The 18,350-nt window shown below is 41.0% G+C and overlaps 1 protein-coding gene across 1 annotated transcript; it reads left to right on the forward strand.

The window, feature by feature from the left end:
* Nucleotides 1-4,305: 4,305 nt before the first annotated feature.
* Nucleotides 4,306-18,142, forward strand: LOC114434606 (uncharacterized). Its single transcript, XM_028403926.1, has 4 exons — nucleotides 4,306-4,343; nucleotides 4,433-6,314; nucleotides 11,882-13,597; nucleotides 15,697-18,142. Exons 1-4 carry the CDS (start codon nucleotides 4,322-4,324, stop codon nucleotides 18,140-18,142), a joined length of 6,066 nt encoding a protein of 2,021 aa, XP_028259727.1. The 5' UTR covers nucleotides 4,306-4,321.
* Nucleotides 18,143-18,350: the final 208 nt, after the last annotated feature.

The raw sequence follows: 18,350 nt of genomic DNA on the forward strand, positions 1-18,350 counted from the left end.
GCGTCCCTCCCTCCCCGGCCCTTCCTACAACCATCGCACCAAGACACACACAGGAAACGCTCACTTCCTCGTTACGTTTTTCAAAATAAAAGTGTAAAGATTCTGGCAGCCAAAGACATTTAAAACAACTTTCTGCATGACTGGGTATTTATAGCTACAATAGTGAATGAAAGTAAATATGTAAAAATGTATAAATTACTTGTATTACAGCGGTTACTCAAGCATTGTTTCTGAGAGTTTATTTAAGTACTTCTAAGCTTCACTATTAATAATTACATGATGTCATATATAATAATAAATCAGAGAAACCAAACTAGTGGTTTTATTTTTGTATTTGTACGGCACTTTGCTGCTAAAACCTGAACTATTTGAGTAAAATATATGATGCAAGATTTAGGCTTATACATTTTTGTACATCACTGGACTCTCTGAACGGAATATACATTGTCACACTTCAGATTATTGAAGTGTTTTACTGTATTTACGTGAACGTGAACTGAACTAAACATTATATTTTACAGACTTATCACTAATAACATTAAAAACAAAAGTCTGTCTGTAGCCGATCCTTGCCTATAAGTTGAAAGGTCTTGCACCCACACTTCCGGTATAATTGTGTGTAAATTTGTAGCGTCAGTCACTGTGGACAGCTGCAGCCGCCGTCCACCGAAACTGTCGTCCGGTTGAATTGAGGGAATTAGAGCACAGTGTGTGGACATAGTGGGAGAAATGTTCCTGAGGCAAAAGTACACTGACTCTACTGATATGCATGACAGTGTGATAAAAGCGTTTGTGTGTGTGTGTGTGTTACTACATAGCTCTCATTTACACAGACAAATACACACGCTCACGTCTCATGCTTCCTAAAAGCATTTTATTTTATTATGTTAATGAAATTGCTCCCTCTAGTGTTCAGCGGTTCAACTTGCAGGTGTCAGTCACATCTGCCTCCAAGTATTGTTGTTGTTTTAATTTAATGCAGTGCATCACCTCTGATCAATGTGTAGATTGAAGCAGTGTGAATACATACTGATAAATTACTCTTAATGTTTATTTTTCAGTTAGGCCTAAATGCTTTGAGGTCAGTATGACCCTGACCTCTTTCATTAGTGATGCATTGGATCAGACACAGGATTGATGGCTGCATGCAGAGCTTTGACTCATTTCATGCAACATATGACAACGCTGTGATGTGGAATGCAAATTAAATGGTCAAAGGATAGCCATCAGGAACGCAGTCAGGTTTCTTTACTAGTTATGTCTAGCTTGTATGTATTTGTAAAGTAATTGTTTTATTTCCATAAATGGTTCATTTAATTTGACTGTATATTGTTGCACATTCAACAACCAACATTCCCACAAAAGTGGGACTCTGTGTTTCTTCCACGTCGGTTGCCTTTTCATTCGCTCATCATTTGAGCAATAGCTGAACAACTGCAGTAATGGGTTTGTATACTTTTTTTTTAGATATATGGCTCCTGACTTTTGTAAGACCCTAACCTGCAAGCCAATTTCAGCAAGTGCTAGACATTTTGTTTCTCTGATACCACACCATTACAATGCCTGCTCCTCTGGCAGAGGTATGAGTTGTGATTTCTTTGCTGCACAGAATAGACGGTGACATGGGAGGTGTTGGATGTTTGGCTTGGTCTTGTGATGGATGTTCACTTTGCTCCAAACAGTCCTGAAGCCAAGACTGAGAAGCTCATCTCCAGTTATGGTGCACTTAAGAGACTGAATCAATTTACTTTCCACACCAACACACTCCTGTGTACCTATTTAAAGAAGCAATTAATGTAACAAGAAAAACACTTGCAAGCGCCAAGAACATCTAATTCTGGTGTCTCATAACCAACAGGTTGATTGATAACTTCCTTTCTGTTTGATTTGCCCATGTCAGAGTGATGGAGGGTTACCGGCCTCTTGCAATGTCAGATCTCTGTATTTCATTCAGACGCCTGATGGTCCACGTGAAAAGGTGGCCTATTGACGAAATCCACGATGACTAGCTGTTGATTTAGGATGACTGGCTGGCCCCGCCTCCCAGCCTGTGAATGTATAAATATATTGACAGGATGGACTCAAGGGAGTGGATTGCTTGACTTGCTTGGAGGAGTACAGCGTTCGTTTGGGGACAGCCATGGATAAGGTTTCAGTCGCGAACTACTGCTTAGGACTCATGGGCTTGTTGCTACTGCAGGGAGTGCTCAACGTGGAGGGGAGGAGCATATTTAACCCTGGTAAGTGTACAAAAACTGAATTTATTCTGTAATGCTGACACTTAAAATTCACACTTTTGAGGATGCTGCATGCTCCAGTTTTTTTAATAAGAGGTTAAGAGGTAATGACACTTCATACTAAGTGGTTTTATTTTCTGTATCTGCTTTGTACATACAGGAAACCATGTTTTTAATCCTAAAGAGGTCACAGATTCCCAGAGCAGGATTCTAGCACTATTACTACACAAAAGCTTAGTTCCTGTTGAAAAAGATGATTCTCTGGGTGAGTAAAAAGAGATTAATTACCTTAATTACAAATAATACATGTTGGCTTTTATGTAAACTGGATTTTGTGTCTGCAGGTATCGAACTGGCCAATAAATTAGCAGAGCTGGAGGGGGTAAGACTTTACTTTTTCTGACTGACCCTGAACTAAATGTGGAAAAATGTGAAATAGTTAAGGATAAAGATAAAAGAGCATGTGGGTGCGAATGAGGTCACTGACTATTAGGTGTTCTGACACTGAAATGAAGGTGTGTTAAATCACTGTGATCTCTGTTTCCAGCTGCGAGCACTGAGGGAGGACCTGGAGCTGGAGAGAAAGATTACAGCTAATATGGCAGAAGGCAGCTCCATAACTAGGAAGCGAGGGGAACGTAAGTCAAACAACATATTAAACTATAACAGCTGCCAATTTGTTTACATGAGGAATCTATGACCTCTGCATCTGTGTGTCTGCAGCTTGCTTCTGGAAGTACTGTGTCTGAAACCGATGCACCAAGATGAGGACCACTGTGAAATTTTGCTGCAAAAGCCCCACATAGCCTTAAAACTCACCACAGCAGTAATATAATCACACTGTATTTATTCCAGCAATATAGTTGTACCATGATCTATGTCATCAATAAATGTTTCGTGTGCACTGAGGTGCTGTCATGAGAGATCTGAGCACTGTGGCTGTACATCTTGACTCTGTAAATAATCAGCTGCTCACTGGGAATACTTGACTGCAAAGACATACAGTGTTGTTATTGCTTTGGCAGGGATTTTATTTGCCTGTGGCTTGTGTGTTGTTTGTCGCTCCCCTGTGGCAGAATTGGGAACAACAGGTTTTATATATATACAGTATACCACTGCCTAAAAACATGTCATCTGTCAGTGCTTTTAGAAAAGCACTGCAGTTCATTTTACTATGTAAATAAAGTTATAATGTAAACCTGTACTTTTTGTTTTGTTTATATGTTATGACATCCAAAGAGGAGAGGATTTGTTTTTTTTGATATAAAGTAACGTGTCAAACTGCTGTAATAAGCATTGTAGAGAAGGAATGTGACAGATGGTGCACATCTGCAGTGATGGATGACACGGGAGCTGAGTCACACGCTTTGTCTAAACAAAGGCAGCGCTGCAGTGAAAAGGCGTTAATCACTCTGAGTATGATGAACAGAGGCCGTTTCAGGGAAAGCAGGCTGAATATGACGCTGTGCTGTCTCAAATAAAGTGATGACTTTGAATCATTGCTGGGATGTAAAAGTGGCTGCTGGGGGAAAAAAGACTCTGTTTCAGTTGAGTCCATGAACTGGAAGCATAAAATGCTGAGACCAAATGCTGTCAAGATAAGTGAGCAGGAAATGAACCAGCATGAACCAGCCCTCCATGTTACTTGAAATAGCAGTAAAACAATCATGTCAACTTAACGCACCAAATATCACATATAATGGGATGTAGCAAGTGGGCCTGGCAAGAAAATGAAAACTTCACGAAAATGCAGAAAAAAAACACTGAATAAACCAAGGTCCCCTGCAGCTTAGACACCCAGACCCAGCATGGAGAGCAGTTTGCTAATCACAATAAAACTCATCTAACACAAAGTTTATTAGTAGGAATATTCTGAAGTAAGCATGAAGATAGAATCCTCCAAAAGAGCTAAATAATTCGGCAACTTAAAGTTGTGTTATTGAAGGGTTGAGGTCAAAGATACTGCAGCAGGATGTGTGTGATGGGCTGGCATTGTGGTGGTGCAGAGGGCAGGGTAACTTGATAAAGACAGCTCGTGCTCATCACCATCATTAGAGAGACGGGCAGCACACAACGCAACAGCAATGATGGACTCTTACATCAGAGGTTTGTAGTAAATTATCTTATATTGATTTTTAGTGCAAGAAAAATATTTTATTATAAATCTTAATTGTCCTTATTTCCACTGCACACAGGGACATTCTGGATGATCGTCATCATCTTCACCCTGCCACATCTCACCTGCATCACGTCTTGCCCCAGCAGCTGCCAATGCAAAAATGGTGCTGTCATGTGCACTGGCTCCACTGTCACAGATGTACCACTGGAGCTGCCAAGGCACACATACATGCTTCTGCTCAAAGACACAAACATGAACGTCATAAACGAGAAGAGTCTGGCAAACCTGGACCTGATGTTGCGCTTCAGTCTGACTTACAGCCATCTACACACCATCCATCCCCAGGCCTTCCACGTAGCTCCTCAGCTGAAATCTGTAAAGCTGTCATCCAATGATCTCACCACCATTCCTGCTCGAGTGTTCAGTCCACTTTCAACTCTGGAGCAGCTGCATTTAGATGGAAACCAACTGGAGACGATTGCTCCTGATATGTTCGAAGGACTTGTTGGGCTGCAGGATCTGGATCTAAGCCGCAACAAAATCAGCAGTCTTGCTTCTGACATTTTTGATGGACTGACCAACCTGACCTTCCTCAACATAGGCAGGAACTCCATAAAGAGCCTCCCACCTACTGTCTTTCACTCCTTGACTCAACTCCGGAAGCTCATAATCTATTTTAATGAGCTAGAAGTCCTAGAAGCTGGGCTGTTTGATAAGCTTGTCAATCTCATGGAGCTTAAGAGCCATCATAACCACATCACCAACATTCCACCTAAAGTGTTCTGGTCACTGAGGAACCTGGAGAATCTCACCCTGTCTGCCAACCGACTCCAGGCTGTCCCAGAAAGGAGCTTCTACAACATGCCGAAGCTGAGCAAACTCACCATTTACAACAACCCCCTATTATCTCTACCAGATGAGCTGATGGGTCACATGCCTGACATGGTAGAGTTTTATCTGTATGACACCAACCTTACCACTGTTCCTGGAAATCTATTCGCCAACATGTCTGGGCTGCTGAGCCTTAACTTACATTTAAATAACAAGCTGAAGGAGTTGCCACCAGACCTGTTCTGCTGTCTTCCTGTCCTCCAGAAACTCTCACTAAAATCCAACAACCTGCAACATCTCCACCCACAACTATTCTCCAACCTAACTGCACTGCGCATATTGCTGCTCAATGACAATAAGTTGGAGAGCCTGCCAGAAAACAGCCTTCAGGGCCTTAGAAGACTTTTGACTCTAAATCTGACAAGTAACCAACTCATGACTCTTCCAGGAGACATTTTCTTGTCAAATACAGCTTTGAAGGATCTGTATCTAAGTGAAAACCCCTGGGAGTGTTCTTGTTCCATCAGAGGTTTAGCAAGATGGATAAGACATAATGAGAGGGTCGTGCTTGACAGAGAAAATGTGACTTGTCACTCTCCATCCGACCGGCTGCTCCGTACAGTTAGCTCTCTGCGTGATGAGGAGTTCACCTTGTGCAATGACAGAATGGTCACAACTTTTCCTGTACATGAGACAACGCCATCACTCCACACCTTGACAACCCATGAAGAACCTGTCACAACCACACCTTCTACAACATTATCAAGCACTGCAAAAGAAGTCATCCTCCCATCAACCACTCCACCTGCAGAATCAACCGCCTCAGACACCACAACGCTCCTTACTGCATCCACAACTCAGCCCAGCGAAGATCAAAACATGTCACCTCCTTTTCATGACACAATGGTGGTTCAACAGGGGCCTGATTTTGTTCACCATAACTTTCACAAAGGCTGGGTGTACGTGTGGTTTCTGCCCTCTAATGCAGTTTTGGCTGGGTTCCACATGTTTTGTCACATCCTTCTTGTGACCGCAGGCTTGCTGCTCATTCTTGCTGCCATTTATGGTATGTATTGCCTCAGCGTGACCCTTGATAAACTAACGGCTGAGTGTGCACATACTGTGGGGTAACACACACTGTGTTATCAAGACAGGAAGGAAGATGGATGCCCTCTTCCAGAGGCTCCACTCTCTAAGCAATTACTATTGTTTGTTGCTCTTACTGATGATGTGTTGAGCAGCTAAACTTAAGGGTATTTTAAGACAGTAAAAAAAATATTTTTTTTATTGACTGCAGCAGACTGTAATCTTTAAAACACTGATCTAAAAGAACACTTGAACATTCTTTTACACAGATTTGGGTAAAGTTGTAAGGACTTGTCTATTTAGCAAATTAGTAATTTATTTTTTAAATTTAGCAAGTTAGTCAAGCAGGAGTAAAGTGGTGACAGCACCATACAGGTGTTTATGTGTGGGGGTGTTGAAAATTAAATATAAAAAACAATATTAAAAATTATTGTTGTACATAAATATTGGCTAATAATCAGCATTGGCTTAAAAGGAACAGAGACAGATGAATTGACACTTCATCAGTGGATGTTTTTTATAGCTTTTATATCTTGTGAGAAAGAGACAAGTCAATGTAACTTATTTAACTGTCCATCTTAAAGCTCTCAACAATAAGGAGGAAGGAATATGCTGATGTGAAGTGTAGTAAAACTTGTTAGTGCTTTTTTAGATTAGTTGTGCTTAGTTTTGTGAAATGAATTAAATTTTCACATTTATATTTGGATATTTTTCTAAATTCTGTGTAATTTTTCTATATAGTACACTATACAGAACTTATATAACTCATCATATATTATCATATATAGAACAATGATGAGACACAGATGCCAGTGTGGTTGATCACAGAAGGATTCCTTTCCCTCTAGTGGTGAACACAATAAACTGCATGTATAAACATCACTGCTTCAGTCATTTTACAGCTGAAATCTAAATACATCATATCATAACTAGAACCTTGTGTTTTTTAAACCATGTAAAGCATAGATCTGATTTCCTGCAACTGTAAATTCCTCAGAGGTGTGTCATCATGATGTTACCCCAGCCTCTAGCTTCACTAATTATAAGTGGAATTATTTTTCACATCTGTTATCTGTTTGCACCGAAGATTGATTCCTGATTTGTTTTTAATTATGTAAAATAACATTATTACAGCTTTCTACATTTGCTATTTGAAAGTGTATTCCAGCATTGTTCTTGGGACAGACTCTGTGAAGACAAAACTGCATATGAGCTCAAATAAATACATGTTTAAAAAAACATTTGATACATCTATTTTTTTTCCCAAAATTTCCATAGTAGCACTACATTTGTACTATTTACGGAAACTGCTTCTTATCTGAAGTTATCCGGGCCTCTTATCTCCTTTAATAGAAATGAGTTAGACCGTGCTTTCCCGGAGTGAATCACACATCAGATACTGGAAAAATGGGACCATCAGCAATCACAACAGGAAGCACATTTATTCATGATTTCACAAGTTCAGTCAGCTTAGTAGAACTTTTGAGATGACACATTCTTTCTCAAAACAGTGCCCCTGTAGTAAGCCTCCATTATAAAACAGAACCACAGCAAAGTGCACATGCATCACAATCCACAATGATCCCTTTTCCACCTTCCTTTTTCCTATTTTGGAACAGTCATAACAGCCTTTTCACATAAATGTTCAGTACAGTTAAAGTTACATTTGTTATTGGTAGATAATTAGACGGCAAAACAACAGAGAATGTCTGCCTGCTGCCCTTCAATCCTTTTAAATGCTCACAACATGGCAGCAGATGCCACAGATTCCATGAGAAGTGATTGGACTTTAAAGCAAACATCAAACAAAAGAGCATGAAATGGTGAGCAGCGCCCAAATTCATTGCTATGACAACAAGTGATTAGGCCTTTCCAGTACACTGAGCTCACACAACAGTGGACCCACACACACACACAGTGAGAGAGAGTGTGCGTGGGGAGAGGAAATCATACAGCAGGGGTACGAGAAATATTTGGCTACAGTGAAAAACACAAGAAATGATATGTCTGTGATTTTTTCTAAAGCACATTTGTCACACTGACATTTTATTGTAAGGTAAAAAGATATCCCCCCCTAATTGTTGACTATTAATTAATAAATTAATAGTTAACTATTAATTCAACATTAGCAACATGCTGTTTCTGTCCAACAGTTTGCTAGACACAGGGGGTTTTGTCTTTAATTTGTTCGTTGCATAACCATGTATGAACTCCTGTGTTTGTAACCATACCTCACACAGGTGAGACACACAAAGAGCTAGTCAAAAATGTTAAGGTGTGTATAAGTGTCACACATAGATTCTAAGCCCTCACATTAGTATCACATTAAACACTATGTGTCCAGTGTATCTTTGTGACCTGCAGCAACATCTGTCCATACGTTAAACTCCACCCTCAGCGCCTCCTTGCTTGTGGTTTCCTGTGTGAAGGCGTGTATATGTTAAATGTTAAGAGCAGGCCAACACTCACTGGTCAACTTTATGTTTCCCTGGACAAAATGTTCAGGAAAACCAAACACTCAGCTTGCTGTCCACACCTGTCCACTGAGTATGTACATGACTAAACATCAACAGGGAGAGCTTCAGATAATTGCATGCAGAAAAACAATGAAAATAGTTTCCAGGCTATACACGGGCGTTGTAAACTTGTGAGTGAGCACAAGTTTGGAAAGCTTAATCCTCTAAAACTGGATCTGCCAAGGCTGCCAAATGCAGAAGGCAACGGTTTGCAAGCATACCAGGGACGTCAGACCAAAGATATGTGCAGCTGAGTTTTGTACATACCCAAACACCACACACACACAAACCAAAAGCACAAACACAATACACAACCAGCTCTCATTTAGTCACACTACATTCTCATCCTCCTCCACCCTATAATCTCAAACCAACAAATATCTTTCTCCTGAAAGGAACAAAACAAAAGAATTCACTTTGTATGTCCCCTCAAATAAAACACAGAAAAATCATCCTCTTTTAGACATTTATATGCCCACATGAACAGAAAATCAGTTCAGGCACAGAGTAGCACTGGAGGGTGGGGCTTCCCCATGCTTGATCCACCACATTTGTGTGTGCTTGTGTGTGTGAGTGTGTGTGAGAAAGACACAGAGGGGGCAGGGGTACAGCCGGGAAGCCGCCTCAGAAAAATAACCTACAAATTTCATGAGCTCAGTGCAATAAAAAAAAATCAAAAACAATCAGTGATGACGAAGAGCAGGAAAATGTAACAGTGAGAGTTTGGATGGTGCTGGAAACTTTCAGAGGATTTGTGAAGCTGAACAGAAGGGGAAGGACGCGCATAAAAGACAACCGCACAAAACTCTCTGTCTTCACTGATCGCCAGCCACGACTGGAGGTAAGCTCTACACAGCAACAGCACATTCTGCATAAGTATTTTTAACAAACTTGATACAAACAAAAAGAGGCTAAAATCCTATAGTTCAATATTTAACTTAAATATTTACATTTTGTACAACTTTATAAGTTTAGGTGAGTTGGGTTTATCGGCTTAATTTAATGGATTTTTTTAGTATATTTTGGTGCCTGGAGAACTAACAGTTTGTCAGATAAAGTGGTCATTTCCTACCTAAACGGTGCTCTCTGACTGGACAGTTCAGTTCAGTTCAGCCTTTTTAATGACCTAAAATACTGCCAGTTCTTCAGTTATGGAAAGAAGGAAATCATTTAAGCAATTAGTGGTGAACTGGAAATAATTTAGTCATCACACTGCACTGTAGATTATTCCAGTTTGTCCTGGTTTAGAGCAGACTGTTTTTGGTCGGGCTGATAAAATATACCCGAGAGAGGACAGATGGTCACAACATGGGCAGCAACAATTTTGTTTAAAAAAGTGCTACAGTGTGTGCATGACATTTGTATAAACCCACTGTTACACTGTTCTTTATTGTAGCAATCTCCAAGAAAAATAGGAGGTTTCTTCAGTTAAGACATCAGTTGTTGCGTATTCTATTTTCAGTTTTCTGGAAGTTGGGTAATTAGAAACAGGCTCCTGACTGAACTCTGACAAGCTACATCCACAGCAAAGACAAGGGAAGTGAAGGCAATAACAATAATGGTTACTAATTACGGTTACTGATTAGAACACTAATAGCTGGAAATACATATAAACGTTTCCTTCGTTCTCATGGTAAAGACTGAGTTCCCACCATTTTAATGAAGGCAGACATGAGCACATGTGAACAGCTGTAACACATGGGAACATATTTTATGACCATCTTTGGTGTGTAAAAGGAAAAAGAAAAGATGGACATCTGGTAGCACTGAAGCCCTGAGCTCATTTGAGGGACATATGATCCTCTTTAGAAAAGTTGCTTCCAAGGAAAGACGCTCTCTGCACTCTAATTCAACTCACTTCGTAACAAACTTGAGCTTGCCAACCTTAAGTTGCAGATTTGTATGGAGATCGGGTCATTATGTTGGCACAGCTTTGTTTTTGGAGCTTCCTGTGCCATTACAAACAGACCAGCCTCAGCCTGAAACATGTGCAGACAGTCTACTAAGGCAAAGCACAAAAACAATTAGGTATTCAGCAACCATGCTCAAATTTACAGCAATATACTTTGAAGTTTAGAGATTTATGTCTAAAAAGCTTCTGTAGCAAATTTTCAAGCAAGCGTAAACTCCAAAACTGCTGTTTAACACAAATCCTGAATAAATGGTTTTCATGCCAAATGCCTGCTGAGCATTGTGATTTAGTCAGTACTGTTGGCAATGTTGGCAGCCAGTGCTCCTAACCACAGGAAACACTGGATCAATTTATGCAAATGTGTCCTTGTGGGATTAAACCAGAACACTGAGGCTGCAACATCTAGACACTGTTACTGATTAGACCTTCCTTTAATATAACAGCCTTGTTATGGTGGTGATTTGAAGTGCAGAGAAGTGCTTGGTGGCAGGGAGATGAGGAACATTGACCAAAGATTCTTCCTTTACTGTCCCACGAACATAATAACTTTAATAGAGCAACACAGTGACTCCTGCCAGACCAGGAGAACCAGAATCAATTCTCATCAGGAGCCACTGCTATTTCTGTTTATTTTAAACTTTTTTTTAATTTTCACTTTGTCCTATCATCTTAGATTGCTTACAGTTTGTATTTAGCTAAGTTTAGGTAGAAATATTCGGTCAGAGATAAAAAAGATAGATTGGATCACTGTTCATCTTTAAAACCAACGATAAAGTGCAGCCTTAAGTTTTAAAACAGGATGTTTAGGCACATATATAACCTGACTTTTAGTACCTTATAAAGATCATATGCAATTACACACCTTTCAAACACCAAACCACAGATTGGAACCATGCCAGTCTGTGTCTGTCCCTGGCTACTCAAAGGCCTAACTATGCAAACTGTAAATGTTAAGGTTAGATGAATAAAGATGGTAATAAATAAGGATATTAACCACAATTAGGCACAATTTTCCACTATAAACATGCCATTGTTTTGTACAAAGTACAAAGGTTTTATTTTTCCTCTCTTGACTTTTTTTTAATTGCAATTTCAGTTGACAAACTACTAAATGACCATGACATTTCTTAACTTCTAATCTGACTCATTCCAACCTCTGCTATTGTTTCTTCTATTCTAGGGCAAAAATGGACCAGCCACTACCCCGTCATGTGCTCCTACTACTCATTTCACTGCATGCTGTTGTTCAGGCGTGTCCAGATGGATGCCGTTGTGCAGAAACTAAAGTCCATTGCAGTGGTCTTTCGGACTTTCCCTTGGCTGTGCCCTCATCTACCACCGACCTCCTCTGCAACAAATGCAGTTTTTCCTCTTTGACAGCCGAGGACCTGACTGATTTCTCTAATGCCCTCAGCACCTTTCTGATCAACAACAGTCATTTGAAGGAAGTCCGTCCTGGCACATTTCATTCCACACCAAACATTGGTATTTTAGGTCTTATTGGTACAGATCTACAAGATCTCCCAGAGGACTTGTTCCAAAATCTTCAGAAAGTTGAGTCTCTGAATATGAGGGGCAACAAGCTCTTGGTAATCCGCCCTCAGTGGTTTACCCTGATGACTGATCTGAGGCAGCTTGAGCTCAAAGAGAACCATTTCACCTCTGTGCCTGTAGAAGCTTTTCACAGACTTACTCAGCTGCAGTACCTTTCGCTTTCAAGAAACTCCATCAATCAGCTGTCTAGAGACACATTTAAGGGTCTTTCTATGTTGAAGGTTTTGCGCCTTAACAAAAACATGCTACGGGAATTGCCTGTTGGTATTTTCGATGACCTTGTTAACTTAGAGGAACTGACCCTACAGGACAATCTCCTCACTGACCTTCACCATGACTTGTTCTCCAAGACTTTGCAGCTCCAGAAACTGTTCCTCTCCCACAACAGGCTCACATCTCTTTCAGAAGGGCTTTTATTAAACCTTCCCCTCCTTTCCCAGATCTCACTGTATGAGAACCAGCTCGAGAGATTAGGACCAGGGGTGTTTGGGCCCATGGCCCTACAAGAATTGTGGCTGTATGACAATAAGCTGAGCCGTGTAGAAGATGACACTTTCAGGAATCTGACACAGTTACGCCTGCTGGTTCTCAGTCGCAACCAAATCACCTATGTTTCTACTGGTGCATTTAGAGGGTTGGATAAGCTGGGAGAAGTATCACTGCACACGAATCTGCTCACAACCCTGCAGGCTGGGACTTTCCAGGGACTACCCAATCTGGTCAATATTTCCTTGGAGCACAACTTCATCAACTCAATTCCATTGGGTTTCCTCCAGGGGGTAAGCCACCTCAGGCAGATAGACCTGCAAAACAATTCCCTTCCTAACCTGCCAAAGGAGAGTCTGGATGTCCTCACTGTAGCAGATGAACTCCTTCTGCAGCAGAACCCATGGAGATGCGACAAAGATATTCTTCCTCTAAGGAACTGGCTGAAAAAGCACCCATCAAAGGTAAACCAGACTCTTGTGGTGTGTGAAAGTCCACTTGACCTGAATGGTGAGGTAATTGCTATGCTGACTGATGAGAACCTGGGACTTCTCAGCACTACTGAGGAGCCTGTGCTGACTTCAACTGAAAAGAAAAGGAAACCCAATACACCTCCGAGCAGAAAAAGCACTTCCAGACCCCCTGTTATGACCACACCCTCCTCTGACCCCGAGAAGGTCACCAGCAGTGGACAAGGGAATAATGGAACAGATTCTAGTTGGACTTCAATCACCCTAATTGTCATTGCAGTTGTGGGCACTGTTGTCATCAGCACTGTCATTGTTGTCTGTCTGTGCTGGAGGAAGAACAAGAGAGGGAAGGGAAACATCGGCCGCAGAAATAAGAACTCTGTGTTGTAGACAGCCCAACAAGGACTTTAAAAGCCATGGAAAGCTCATCACAGATGAATAAAGACTAGAGCACATAGCTGACTGAACACTAAGGGCAACAGAAGGAACCACTGGAGCTCCATTCAGAAGTGACAGATAAACAGATTTTGCTTTTGAACTGATCTTTATGGGATTTACCAGTCAATTTAACTGTGCTATAAAAACAGGACACATTGGACACTAACTATTTTGGTGAATGTAAACTCAGTTACACCGAAGTGGTGTTTTTCTTCTAGTGAATTCAGTTTTTCTATCTTGTTTTCAGTATTAACTATTGCAGCTTGACAACATTTGTGCTAACCCCAATAATAGAGAATCAAAGACATAATCTTGAGAGACTGCTTTTACAGTTTAATGCAAAATGTTTCCATACACTGAATAAATACAGAACTTTTCGTGGAACCTGCCTGCCGTGTTTACTACTCACTGAACTTCACTCCACATTAATGAATGCAGACATATGAACTTCTTGACAGCAAGTTATCCATTATCTTCTTTAACGTGTAATTGCAGGTTTGTTTACCTACAAATAAAGGCTGTAAATGTGAACAGGATTACACTGATAAAGTATAAACCGTCTCCCTGATTAGAGGAAACAGCTGTAGGTCTCATAATTATGTTGGAAAACAGGAACCAACCACAATAGATTAGTTGACATTCGAAGGGGAGGAGGATTGCTTGTTACTCTTGCACATTGAATAACGACATTGTGGTGTAACATCCTGTTACTATCCTGTAGATTGCATCAATTCTCTGTCTAATATTCATTCCATCAGACTGTTATCTTCCAGGGAAAAGACTGTTGTTACAAAATAGTTTGGTTAGAATCCAAAAGCTCCACCTAAGCCTAGCCTGTAATAGCAAACATTCAACAAACAAAAAAGGTCAGGTTCAGTCACAAATGGGTCTAAATGTTGCTTCAAGATAACAATGTTTTAGAAGGACGTTTAAAAAAAACATTTAGCTAGATGGAGATAAATGAGGGCATCTGGAAATGTCTAAAGTTTGTCTCATCCTCTTCTGTTATAAAAAAAACCAACATATTTTCAAATAGTTTATATAACATAGAGTATGTAAATATATGTTTGAATACTTGATTTGAATGTTGCCTAAACTACAAACTGAGGCGAATAACCCAGCGTACTACATGTAACATATGTCAGAGACATGCAGCAACCTAAAAACTGCTCTTATCTCATGCTGCAGAAGTTACACCACGCCTCATAAGGGACGCAACACACCAAAGGTCTGCCAGAGTCCACTGACCTTATTAAGACCTCCACCTACATTAACATCAGTCACAGGGTAAGAACAAGTGCCTGTATCAGGTTACATGTTGAATACACTGTGATTTTGGAGCCACAGACACATAATAAAGCAAAAGCAAGAAACTTTATCGCCATTATGTCATCAAGGCCTGATTACTGATAGTATGTGGATTCCTACTAAAGCAATAATAATTGTACTCTTATGCATGTATTTTAACTTTTTTTCTGTCTACTCTGTGCAAAGGAATAAAATGGAACTGACAGATAGACAACTACAGATATTGATTTCTTCCACTAGAGGGCGCTTCTGTTAGATGTGTACTGTAACTAATGTCAGGTTAAACCAAACAGAGGACTACTCAATGGACAGAAGGTAAATTGTAAACACAGAAGAAGAAACATAAGCCAATCATAACACATGCAAATGTGGAGCCACGCTGCAGACATGTGCACTACCTAAATAAACTTGAAACTGTTCTTATCTCAAGCTGCAGGAGTGTGTTACGCCACACCTTACACAGGATGCAACACACGAGTCACATGATAATGAGCTTGTGCTTATTTGTGTTTCCTCACGGCGTCATCCTGTAGCAGCACATATCAGGTAGGCAGATCATGTTTTTGTCCCTTTTTTGCATAAAATGATAAATATAAACAAATTTTACGTGTTAAGTAGAGAAGATTGAAGCAAGGCGTCTGGACTTGTAGAGTTTTCTAGAAGACGTTTCGCTGCTCATCCAAGCAGCTTCATCAGTTTACGTGTTAAGAATTAAATTATAGTTTGTCTATTTGTAGTGAATAAGAATGTCAAGAGGAGGGATCATTGTCATCTTTCTGTCTCTGCTGCTTGGATTTTCACTGGCTCCAACATGCCATAAAGAGACGGATTGCCCCAAAGAGAATCAGGAGGTTTTCAGTTCATCCACGACAGAAATCCCACACTTTCTGAGGCCTGCTGTGACAGAGATATTCTTTGTGGGGAGCAAGATTAAAACAATTCCCAAAGCCGCCTTTGTTGAAAACCCTCAGCTTGAAAAGGTGGAGTTCATGGACACTGGCACAGCATCCATTGAGCTGGGAGCTTTTGAAGGTTTGATAAAACTCAAGCAAGTTGAGATCTCCACTACTCCATTAACGTCAATCCCAGTGGGAGTCTTTAAAGACCTCAGCAACCTGGAGGTGATCATTCTGAAGTTGAACAAGCTTCAGAGGCTCGAGAAGGGCTTGTTTGAAGGCCTTACAAAACTAAAAGAGCTCCAGATACATGGGAATGAGATTGAAACAATCGAAGACGATACATTTGCTGATCTAGACAACCTTTTAATGCTCCACTTAGGCAAAAACAATCTCACAGCTGTATCGACAGCCTGGTTCTCACACCTAAATAAACTGCAGACGTTTCGGCTTTATGAAAACCAGCTGACCACCATCCCTGAAGACATTTTCCAGAATTTAACAAACTTAAAGGAAATTGGCTTGCAAGGAAACAAATTAACAGAACTACCTCCAAATCTGTTTCCACACAAAGACAAACTGAACTCTCTGTTTTTGGAAAGTAATCTTCTGACCAGTCTGCCTGAACAGTTTTTTGTAGGCTTCCCTCAGATAAAAAAACTCACCATGAAAAAAAACCAACTGACCAGTCTGCCAACAGTGCTCTTTGGAGAAATGCCTAAACTGACTGAGTTAAGTATCAGTCAAAACAACCTCAACTCTCTCCCTAAAGGAATATTCAGTCCCCTGAAGAAAGTCAAGAAGCTGGACCTGTCTAAAAACCAGCTTGTCACCGTGTACGCTGAGAACTTTGATGGTCCTGAGAAGCTGCAAGAACTGAATCTTCAGTACAACATGATAGCATCACTGGATGCAGATGTGTTTGAACATCTACCGACACTTATCACACTCAAGCTGGCTCACAACAACTTCCAGACTCTTTCCGGGGATGTTTTTGACCCCTTAACAAAACTCAAAAAGCTTGACCTGAGTGGAAACCCCTGGCACTGTGACTGTAGGCTGATAGATTTTCACACCTGGATGATGGCAAACTCCGACAAGCTGGTGTCTGAAGTGCTCTGTGAATATCCAGAACATCTGAGAGGGACAAGCATCATATCATTAACAGAAGATCAACTTATTTGCCCAACGCTTCCACCTACAACCACACTTTTAACCACCACCACAACTACACCTACCACAACCACCACCCTTATGACTACAACCATTCCTACTACAACACCAACAACCACTCCACCCACAACAACTCCAACAACCACCCCACCCACAACAACACCAACAACCACTCTACCCACAACAACACCAACAACCACTCCACCCACAACACCACCAACAACCACACTGCCCACCACAACACCAACATCCACCCCACCTACAACAACACCAACAACCACTCTACCCACTACAACACCAACAACCACACTGCCCACCACAACACCAACATCCACCCCACCTACCACAACACCAACAACCACTCTCGCCACTACAACACCAACAACCACTCCTCCCACCACACCGACAACCACACTTCCCACTACAACACCAACAACCACTCCACCCACCACAACCACACTGCCCACTACAGCACCAACAACCACTCCACCCACCACAACCACACTGCCCACTACAACACCAACAACCACTCCACCCACCACAACCACACTGCCCACTACAACACCAACAACCACAATGCCCACTACAACACCAACAACCACAATGCCCACTACAACAACAATTGTCACCACCACACCCACTACAATAATTTCACCAACAACAGCTGCACATACAACTACCATAACAACTACACTCACAACTACTACACTAATAACAACTCTACCCACGACCATTTTGACCACCACCACAACCCCTACAACCACAACTACCCCAACTATACCCACAACCACACTCAGGACTACCCAACCAACAACCACCCAAAGAACGACTATGCCAGCGATCTTCCCCTGTCCATTTGAGCCAATCAATCAGAAGGCAGCAGTTTTTTCTCACAGAACAAAGGACCAGCAATGTAAATCTCAGCTGATGATCTACACCGCTGTGCTGGTGGTGGAGATCTCCTGCACACTGGTGCTGGCTAAGTTCACCATGTCTCTTTACCGCTTGCTGCAGAGCAGAGAGAGATTGTACAACAGAGTCAAACTCACCCGATTCTCCTACAGAAGAGAGGTCATTCTGAGGCCTCTTCACACGGCAGAGACTGGAGGACTTTAAACAGCAGCAACATTAACATAAAGATAATATAACTGCCTGTCTGGAATCAAAGTGCTGCTTTGATCTGCTTAATTATTACACTTCTAAATTTGGTGTTATTTTATACACAAACAATAAATTGCTGTTGCTTATGCAACATCTTATACTGTACACTCAACTGATATGTCTGATGTAGATTTATTTTTGTAAGACTGCTAGTGTGTGATAA

This window comes from Parambassis ranga, chromosome 4 (assembly GCF_900634625.1).
Source record: "Parambassis ranga chromosome 4, fParRan2.1, whole genome shotgun sequence".
Lineage (NCBI taxonomy): Eukaryota > Metazoa > Chordata > Actinopteri > Ambassidae > Parambassis > Parambassis ranga.